The sequence below is a fragment of the Protomyctophum bolini genome (assembly GCF_963924005.1).
Source record: "Protomyctophum bolini genome assembly, chromosome: 19".
In the NCBI taxonomy this organism is placed as follows: Eukaryota; Metazoa; Chordata; class Actinopteri; order Myctophiformes; family Myctophidae; genus Protomyctophum; species Protomyctophum bolini.
Window position 1 is genome coordinate 17,109,475 of NC_137880.1, and position 11,217 is coordinate 17,120,691.

Below are 11,217 nucleotides of genomic sequence, written 5' to 3' on the forward strand. Positions count from 1 at the left end.
AAGAATGTACAGTAGCCCGGACTGCCCCATGGGATCTGCAGAGTATCACTTGACATTCCATGTTAAGCGTAGTGCTGTAACCTAACGACCGCAGCCAGGAAAACAAACAGAGACTTTCAATTCAGGAGACAGAGATGAGCTTGATGAATGTATGTCTGGGAGAAGACACCACTAGCATCCCGGATTAATCAGTGTTCCAAAATAGTGACACAGACACCTGTAACTATAACAATGATAAACATCTCTAAATGTGAGGTATATTTATAGCTAAAATGTATTATAACAAAGGGTCGTTCATTCAGTGGTAGAATTTAAGGTGTACATTTACTTTACTTTTACTTTATAGGCCTACAAACAAATTCATTATACTTCTCAACAACATCTCAGAGGCAAAATTACAATTATTTGAAATCTTTATGCATCTGTAATTTGTATTAAAAATATTTGAAAATAGAAGCTCACAATGCATCACATCACACCACACCACGTGGCCTATAGGCATATCTGCTATATTTTCCTAAAGATATTGACCATTTAAAAAATATTTTTGAAACTAATTGTGAAATGGAACATTGTGCCTAAAATCGTAGTTCTTCTTTCCATCAGTGTTTGGCATTACTTTGACATGCACCACGCATAGTTATACTAGCACCATGTCCGTTTGCAAGAGATGATGTCACCGTGGAGGCGGGGTTATGTAAATCCAGGAGAATAACGCAAGGGAGGATCATAGGGGAGGATGAGCTTTATTTCCACTACCTTGTGTGTGTCTGTGCTGCTGTCAATGACTTGAGAAGAAAGCAGAAATTCATATTCTCCTGGTTTTAATACATGGAACATGGCATCAAAATGTCCCAAATGCGACAAAACTGTCTATTTTGGTAAGTGTATGATTTTTTCTGTTAAGATTTTATGGTATTTTATGGTATTTCTACCAGCATACCATGTCATATTATGTGATATAGATAGACAAAGAATCATGATTGTATTTTAACTGTTTGAATTGGGGATTTCACCAATATATCCCATGCACCATATAAATGTATCAGTATCACATTTAGATTTATGTATATTATTTCAGTAGGCTAGGACAGACCAATTAATAGTCTATGGTTCGATGTGGTTTTAATCAGGCAAATATAGGTGGCGTATTAATTGTTGCTTTTTTATGGACCCGAGAAGAACCTGCAAATTATATCCCAGCCTGCGCAGCTGATCGCAGGCTTCGCAGCTTGATATATAGCCTAGTGTTCGATATTCAAATGGTTTAAAATTTCTACGTTCAACGTTCAAGATTAACACGAGGATACGACACCAAATAATCATACAACACCGCAAATCGTCCACTCACAGACACCACGTAGCCGTAGGTGCATCCTCGGCCAAGCCATAGTGAGTTTACTATCTTTGGGTAAGCTTATAGTAAGCCAGTGAACGCAGGCTAGTGCTCTTGCAGTTCACACAACATTATTGTTATGTTGTGTGCGAATACGCTGACTGACTTGCTGACAGCAGTTTATAGCTTTCATTTGGAGGCAGCAGGCTCGACCTGGTGATATGAGTTTATGGTCTCACAAGACGAGCCCCCATGTTTCTGCCAACGCCACGCCGCATTTCGTAATGAATAATTAATTTCCCTCCCAAGCGTTATATGGATCGAATTGGTCCCATTCATTCCCCTTGAGGTCTCTTGATAACAATGGGATCACAATTTCAGCACTAACTGGCATGGACAGCTCCCATGAAGGAAGAAACCCCACCCTGAATCGAACATTTCTTACTGAATAATGAATAGATCTATAATTCTAAGGGCTGGTCTCAGTGTTTTTTGTCTCTATTTACTTAGTAAGCCATGTTTGATGAACTCCCACATAGGATACTGTCTCTATGGGCTAGAAAACAAACATAATCTGATCTCTTTGAGCTCTTTAATGCAAAACATGGACAATTCATTGTGTAGGCTAATTGTGCAGGCTAATTGTGCCTTTGCTGTTTGTAATGCATATCCAGGAGAAGAAACTAACTTAACATCTCAAAATCCCCTAAAAAACCCAAAAAACATTTCAACAATAATTTAAATGGGACATTAGGGGATTTGTTATAGCTCTGCTATTCAGATACACACATTTACCAATCTACATTAATACTTTTTAAGTATTAAGACTTTTACTGCAAATTAAATTCATAGAAACACTGTGAAGAGTTCAAGTGGCCTGACAATGGTCATGCTATCCTGGAATGATAGACTCCACAGAAAGAAGACTGTTGAGCAAAAGGAGAACAGTGGAATTTATGTTTTATGAGTATAAAACTAATTCCTAAGTGGGAGAAGTAATGTAATTCAGAGGGCAGAGACTGAGACACGTGACTCTCTCCCCCTTGTGACATTCATCTTTTTAATTATCGTTTTGCTCCTACTGTCAATCACAGAGCTATATTTGCCAGGTACAGTAGATCTTATTATGGATATTCAATAAGAGACAACCAGCATTGTGTTGAATCACGAGCCCCACAGAACAGTATACTCAAATTGAATAGTCACAGCAGTCTAGTCATGGTGTAGTTAGTATGAGCTGGGAGTCTGGACTGTGTGCAAGAGAAAAGGAGTAGGCGTAATCATTATCTCAATTCTATCTCTCACTTTCTATTTCTCTCTCTCTGTTTCTCTCTCACTTCATCACTCTCCATTGTACAGTATGCATGGCATGTCTATATGTCTGTGTGTACATCACACAACACACACTCAACTCGACCCTATATGGCTAACAAGTTCATTGTTTGCCAAGGCTGGCTTTGAATGTCACTCATCAGAATGCTGGGCAGTCCAATCTAAAGAGGAGGTCACATCTGGCTGTGCCAGTGAAGGGGTGTTGGGGGGAGGGTGGGTCCTTTACTGGGATATTCTTGGATGGGGTCACATACAGGGCTACAGATAACTGTCTGAGAGCCTCTCGTGCTAGATCATACTTTCCATGGTCATTCTCTTGAGTGAGGAACGAATCCATTACATTCTCAATTTCTTATGCATTGCACCACCCCTACCCTTTTACGAATATAAAGGTTACTATACTCTACTAGCCTATAGTTGGCAGGTTGACAACTACTATCATTTGAAGGTTCTGCTCTGTTTTAAAAATGTATCTGGGTTCTTAATATAAGTGTTAAATAACTCTCCTTTCCCATCGCTGATGTGTTTGGTAAACAGAGCGTTTACAGTGGGGTTTAATACATTCTTTCTAATGTCTAATTTTATCCATTCAGGAGCGAGAACTCAGACACAGGATACATGATGAACAAGTAGAATGTGCAGGCAGAATTGGAACTGGAACACAAAATAATTGTAGCTGATAAATTATCGTTGCAGTGTTTTCTGCACTTTTGACTGGATAAAATTGGTATCCTGACCTGAAAATTGGAATATAGTTTTGACATTTTAACAAAAAGCAGATTTGTTTGTTTTTTACAATTCACTTTCACCCTCTTTAACAGGATTTTCAGCTCAAAGGGGCTTCTGTGTTTTAATCAAGGACACAAACCATGCTCTATGGAGCAGCCATACTAATCACTACTAGACCTTCCTGTTAATACCTGCTTGTTTTTTCCCCTCTTCCATAGCGGAGAAGGTGTCCTCTTTGGGGAAAGACTGGCACAAGTTCTGCCTGAAATGTGAGCGCTGTAATAAGACCCTAAATCCAGGGGGCCATGCAGAGGTAGGACAACCTGGAGAAAAGTCTGCATAGCGCTGGAGGGCATTTCCAGGGCAGAGTGCAATGATGGTGGCTGGTGTTTATTTCCCTCTCTGTCCTCTATCCATCAGCGTATGACTTTGCTTATAGTTCAAGTACAGAACTGAAGAGTAAAGACTTCTGTAATGTGTTTTGTCAACTTGGGCGTTATTCTCTGCACATCATAGTTTAAGATGTTATGGTTTAGTCAGAGTGGGAAATAAACATCATCCATCAGCCAAAATAGTAATTAAAAATAAATATATATGGATGTTGCTTTAGCTTTTATATTCTACCAGCCACTGTCATAACAAACCATTATTACTAGCCATGCACAACCTTGTGGCTGGTACCTTATGAGTCTGAATGTGTGGTCTGTATGTGTGCAGAATTTGTCAACGAGTTAATGTCACAACTGTGCAAGATGCAGTCACAAAACATTACAGATTATAAAATTATAAGATTATAATCCAGGTCAGGTTTGAAAAACTACAGGGAGAAAGGATTCCGACCAAATAATAGTTTCAGAGGAGACTTTAATTTGAAGGTTACAGTGAAGATGTTTCTAAATCAATTTAAAAGGAAAACACACCGAGTGCAAGTAGGATTTATCCTACATTTGAATAGCCATAAGCAGTTCCTCACACACCTCACACACAATCACCCATGGATAAGGAAAAACACTTATTTGACTCTGCTGAGATAAATGTGACGTCTGCCACGGCTCCAATTCTGGTCAAGTCATGCAGCTTGGATGACTTAACTGGTGAGTGAGTGATCCAGGAGCACACGAAGAGGCCTTTGTACATAGAGGGTCCCCCAACAGATACTGTCTAGCTGATAACATTTTATTTCCATTAGCATTGCTACATGATAACAAACGACCAGTAGACATTTCTCAGCAACTGTAATGCTAGCTTTTCGACTACTGGTACAGCTGATGAGACCGTTAAAGCCTTGTTTGATTGACCACACATACAAAGAAATTGGTGCACTACGGCTACATTTAAGCCCATGTTGCTGCTATGCGTTTAAAGTCCTTTGACACTTTATTTGGTAATGTAAACATGTTTTCTCATGCCAATAAAGCTAATTTGAATTGAATTGTCTTAGCCTACTGTACTATAAAATATAAAAACTTCTGTCTGTCTATCTAATTCAATTAAAATCAAGTTACCCTTGCACTGCTCCCATGAATCACACCTGCAGTCTCTACTAACTGCAGTCTTAATTAAGTGAAAGTTCACAGAAATGCTAAATGTGGGAAAAGAAGAAGAATTAGCTTTTTCACTCATACACCACTAGTCAATGCAAGTTAAGATTGACCGGTCAACCCACTGAGGATAATACTATCTAATAATATGTACAGTTGGAGAAACTTGCTTACAAAAATACTTCAAGTTAATTTGAAATACATAAAGCTTTTTGAAACAAATAAGCCACTGTCGAAACAGTTAGCATCATGCTCTGGTTTTAATGTGGTTTCTATGCAGAAACTATGAATGAATAAATGTTATGTACTAGTGAGTGCTTCAGCACAGCAGAGCAGTGTTTATTTAACTCTGCCCTGCTTCTGCAGCACGATGGGACGCCATACTGTCACAAGCCATGCTATGCTGCCCTCTATGGACCAAAAGGTATAGTTAACTTTCCACTTATAAACAAATGTAATTTTGTTACTATTAACAACATATTACATATACAGTTATTTTATTATTATTATTGTATTATTTATAAAACAAATCACAGGGTCCCTATTCTGGGCATGTCATAATACAGTGCGTGAAAGGGGAAATAAAAATGAGCAGATCTTACACATAATATTCAGTTATTCACAAACATCTATGATGTCTGCAAAGTTCCTAAGATGAATACAAAATGAAAGTGATGTACATGTCCATAATCACGTTACGTAGTGAAGCGTCCCTAGAGCAAGACTCCCCAGTTACTGTATTAATAGCAAACACTGCTCCTAATATTTGGGATGGGTGACAGATTTCACGCATGTGCAAGTGTTTAGTGACTAAATTAGAATTATTAATTATTTAAAACAAAAGCAACCTTTTGTAAGACGCCTTCCGAAAAGCTGTACACTAACCATGTAAAGTGTGTGTGTGTGTGTGTGTGTGTGTGTGTGTGTGTGTGTGTGTGTGTGTGTGTGTGTGTGTGTGCGTGTGCGTGTGCGTGTGTTGTAGGTGTGAACATCGGGGGAGCCGGTTCATATGTCTATGACACTCCTGTCAATGAGGCCCCTGCCAGTGTTGCCACAGAGACAGATGTCAAGCCAGAAGAGGAGAGAAAAGCTCCCGTTCGGGGACCAGTGAAGGGTAAGAAACAAGACATCATAACATGTTTAAAAGTGTCTTGGGTACTTTAAATGTATTCTAGTATACATACAGTAGTAGTATACATTATTATTGAGTATAGTAGAAGTGCGATGTGTTGTGAGTTTGTATTATCTGCTGTTTTTGTATTCTTGGAAAAGTAATCTTGTAAACTAATTGAAAAGGTTTGAAATTATTTGCTTATAACCTACGGTTAAGAAGAAAGAAGATTCATTAGCAAGGTTAAGAAGCAAGAAGATTCACTAGCAACATAATGCTGTTTTATGTTTTTCAAAAGCTGCAAGCTTTTCATCTTTTTCTGGAGGCCCCGATGTCTGTCCAAGATGCAACAAGACTGTATATTTTGGTAAGTATCGTAGTGTACCATCTGCATACACAATTACACATGCATGCAAGTGTGTTCGTGCGTGCATTCTTTGCTGGGATATACAAAAGTACAATGACTAATTACATAGGTGACAGATTGTTGTTACCAAGGTCATGGTTATGTCTTCAGTAGAGGGTGCACATCTGTGTGTGTTTTATCCCTGCGTGTGTGTGTGTGTGTGTGTGTGTGTGTGTGTGTGTGTGTGTGTGTTTATGAAGCTGAGAAGGTGTCATCCCTGGGGAAGAACTGGCATAGGCCGTGTCTGCGCTGTGAGAGATGCAGTAAGACTCTGGCTCCCGGCAGCCATGCCGAGGTGAGAACGTAATTTTCAAAAGATCTCAGTTTACATAGCGTATATAGAAGCGTCACAACAATGCATCACAATGTACACATGCCGCCCTGGGTATCAACAGTAAACACTATACTGGAACAGATCCCCTTTTTTTTTATTGTTTATGGTGTATTATTGTGTATGTAAATTTTGTGAGTGTCTTCACTGTCTTGTAAGCCTGTGTGGGCTGGGCATCTTTTGATGTAGGACACTTTCTTTAATAAAAAACTCTATCTATCTATAGTTATATTTCTTTATAGCTATCGATGCCTAGCCTACAGTAACTTAATCAGACCTCATGAAGATAACTAATCTTAAGCCCAAACTTCACTAATGCAACTAGTCGCAACTCCTTGCAACAAAACAAGTAGCAAAAGCAAGTAGTTGCTTCGCGAAACATTGGTGCGGTTTGGGTTTTACAATACACAGCATAAAAGCATTTTTTGTATTGAGACTTAAGGGCAGTCAAGTTTAATGTCCTCGTGAGATAAACATATTTCCACTGTCATGTGCAGGTGATATAGAAATATGAATACAGTAGCTTTACTACGAGAAATATAATACTTATAGACAGACTATGTTCTAAGTAGAATTATCTAACTGCTGTGCTGACAGATACTAAATTTATGTTTTTGATTAAACTTTTTTATGTTGAGAAAATATTCTTCTTGTCTTGTAGCATGATGGACAGCCCTACTGTCACAAGCCCTGCTATGCCGTCCTATTTGGACCCAAAGGTATGTTATTATTCACTCATTGACCCTCCATAAAACAACAATAAGTTTAAGAAATTATCTTATTTGTTAAGCTTCTAGCTAATTCATGCACACTGATAACAATGCAGCCTGACTACAATTCCCTATTTCAACTTTTATTTGATTTAGTATATACCTCTGCACTAGTAGAGGGCACAGAGCAGCTTCGGATTTGTAATTCATCAATTGCTGTTACATTTTGAAAGTCCCCCACACTGGGTACAGTGAGTATACACGACAGTGACGACACATGGTGTAAAAAGCACCATGACAGAATACCTCACTTCCAATCTCAGCCTTTCAGTATATGCTACATTGGATTACAGAAGCTGCAGCCTACAATGCAATACTGTATAAGACAATGTGACAGATAGGCCTACAGAATAAATAGCTTTTGATTTATTTTATTATTTCATTTGTATCAGGGACCATGTACAAAATACAATAATCTCAAGCAAAGAGAAACAATGCTTTGTACCAGATTTAGATACTGTACTAATTTCCCTCTGTAGTCCCTGGGTAGGTAAACAGAAACAATAAGACACAAAACATTATCTCCACTACAAGTGAACCAATAATTATAAATTACCCCCAACCCCATGTATAGCTGCAACAAAACACAAAGCAGAATCCAAAAATCAAAACAACACCTACTGAATAACGTTATAAAATATTACAATCAATACTGACAAGATTGGTAACATAAAATCAATAATGTTGCATCAAGGGACAATCTTTAAAGCTCAGATTGACTAGGACTTTAGTTCATTCTTTGGTGACTTTAAAAGAAAAGGCTAATTGTGCAATCGAAGAGCCTCATTTAGAGATACACCAGTCACGTGAAGTAGACCTTGAAGTTCTGCTCTTTTGCTCAGAGCGAAGCTGAACAAAGCTCTTTAATGGTGGAGGAGATTTATGCACTAAACGGTTGAAATTGAATTGTCAAAGCTTAACAGTTATTTCCTGTCCACAGCATGCTTATGAAAAAGAGGTACACTGTCAAATCCTTGCGTTGATTTAATCATTTGTAACTCTGAGAGGATACAAATGTAACGAAATGGTACATCTGTACACCATTTTTTACTGTGTTAATTAATATAAATTAGAATTCTTTGCATTGCAACTTCTTTCTCCATTTCAGGTGTGAATACTGGAGGCGTAGGCAGCTACATCTACGATGAGCCTGTTGCGGAGGCACAGCCCTGAACAGCAATTCTGCCAACTAGACTGACTCGTAAAAAAACAAGGGAGACCGTATAACTTGCTTCGCTGACGCCTCTGCCAATGTCTCATCTGTGGTGTTCTTCCTAGATATATAGGCCTCACTTTCACTTATTTATACTTTATGTTTTATGTCTGCCTTCTGCACTGGCTGAGCAAGGATGCACATGTAACCAAAAGGATAAAGGGTCAATTTGGTTATATCTGTACACTCTCCGAGTTTCAAATGCATAATAATAATACACTGAGGATTTTACTGTGAAGAAGTCATAGAACACAGACACACATGCTCTATAGAAACAGGGTTGATCGAAGTCTATCTCAAACCTTTCTGGCACACTGTAATATTTTATATTCATAATTTTAAAGTATGTTCAGACTTCTACAGTATGGATTCAAATTAATCTCTCGAGGTATGGATATTGATTTTATTGTTAGGACATACCCATATTGCATTACTTGGGTGTTGATAAATAAATGTCATGCGACACTTTCAATTACAAAATACAATTCAATTGCATTTAGCAAATTTGCAACTACAACCAAATCCCTGATCATTTGAAAATAACTTTGGAGAGCAATCCATTCAACCCACTGAGTGTGATTCTGAATTTTGATTCACCTGGTCTCTGATTCTCTTTGATTTGCCTTCTGCACACAGTGACACACATGATTAATTGATATACTATACTTTGATCACAGGGATGGATATTTAAATGTTTACGTTGAATTTGTATATTGTTTATAATATATTTTTGGTACCAAACAAATCTTTATAGCCTACAGTAGATCCTCCCTTGTGAAATTGACTTGCCTTTGAATTATTCTTTTATTTTTGTCATCTGCCAAATGAGTAGCCTTGTATGTGATGACTAGAGGAGGTATGGACGTTATGTAGTCAAATAACTTCAACTTATTGTCAGTATTTCATAGCCAGGTTTCATCCTGGGTCGGTGGGTCAAAAGAAAAGAATGATTGAGGAGACAATATGCACACAATAATACGTACACATAGGATATTACCTTTGTTTATTATTAGTGAATGTTGTGTTTAATGACTCAAGGTCAGCTAAGAAAGAGTACAACTCATAATCAGATTTTCTACAATAAAGGTGTGGAACAAAACCTCATTTTCTATGTCTGATCTTTAAAACATTGTTTGAGATATAATTCGTTTCATGATCCCTACCTAATCCAAACTATAAATCATTAAATTAAATTAAACATTAAATTCACTGTGTCACTCACTTTGCCACTCGATCTGCCATTCACTTATAATGCATGCCATACCAGCGCATACCCTGACATGTATCTTTACAGCTGACATTTATCTAATACATTGGTATTTTGAATAAATCCTGGCAAAGTAAAGAGTTCTACTCGACTGTAATAGAAAAGAAACTAACACTTGTGTGTATACAAATTATTGCCTTCAAATGAAAAATAGTATAGCCTATAGCCTACCCGCCCCTTTTACAGGGGACGGCCCGGGGACATAAACAGGTTAGAGACTATCCCATAGCTCCGGGAGACGGTCGCGTCTATGGTCGCGCTGTGATTGGCATATTGGTTTCCAGGTAGCCTAATTACTAAAACGAACAGCAGTTTGGACTAGTAAATAATAATAAATCATATCATATCTATCTACCGCCCTGCTGACTTCAAATTCGACACACGCGTTCCACACCACCACAGGGCCCGGGGTGCAGTGCCCGGTGCCGAGTCGGTCGGACCCACCGTTGTCCAGAACCGCCCCAAAAAGGCCTCTGCCCGGGCTCTAGATAGGGCCTCTGCCCAGGTTCCATTGTGGAGCTGGCCTGTTCGGACACCACAAATATGTTCTGACATCTGCATAGACTCCATATTTGCGCATGCCTGACAAAGAACTCCATAGATGGGAATAAAAGGTAAACATACATAATAACAGGGTGGGGCATGCATTTCCAACTTGCATCGTTCCAAGTACTGCACCGCACGTACAGTACGTGTGTACCGTGTATGTCTGTAATCCACGTAACTCGACAACTGTTCTCCCCGTTCAAATTCTGTGCTGGGCTTTTGTGCTGGTTCTGACTAGCACAAAAGCCTCTGCCCGGGCTCTGGACCTGATCACCCTTACAGTATATCGCTATATATGGAGCTGGACTGTACTGACATCACAACACTTCATATTTGGGAATGCCTGACACAGAACTCCATATATAAAGGGACACAGAGAGACATACAGAAATATCCATATACGGGCATAAAAGGGACACAGACAGATGCTTGGAACGGGTACAACGGATATTGCATAGGGCATAGATCTCCAACTTCCATCGTTACCGGTCCTGGCTCTACAGCCGGGCACCGGTCTAGTATCTAATCTAACTATAAATGCACCAAGTCTCTGTACGTACATGCGTGGCCGTGTACGTACGTGTGTACGTCTGTAATCCACATAACTCGAGAACCGTTCGCCCCACTGACTTCAA

At 38.9% G+C, this 11,217-nt stretch overlaps 1 protein-coding gene across 1 annotated transcript; it reads left to right on the forward strand.

Annotated features, from left to right (window-relative positions):
- The first annotated feature begins 768 nt into the window (after positions 1-768).
- On the forward strand, positions 769-9,742 carry crip2l (cysteine-rich protein 2-like). The gene is made up of 8 exons (XM_080790552.1): positions 769-881; positions 3,616-3,710; positions 5,305-5,362; positions 5,921-6,052; positions 6,348-6,416; positions 6,656-6,750; positions 7,448-7,505; positions 8,665-9,742. Exons 1-8 carry the CDS (start codon positions 839-841, stop codon positions 8,727-8,729), a joined length of 615 nt encoding a protein of 204 aa, XP_080646678.1. The 5' UTR covers positions 769-838; the 3' UTR covers positions 8,730-9,742.
- Positions 9,743-11,217: the final 1,475 nt, after the last annotated feature.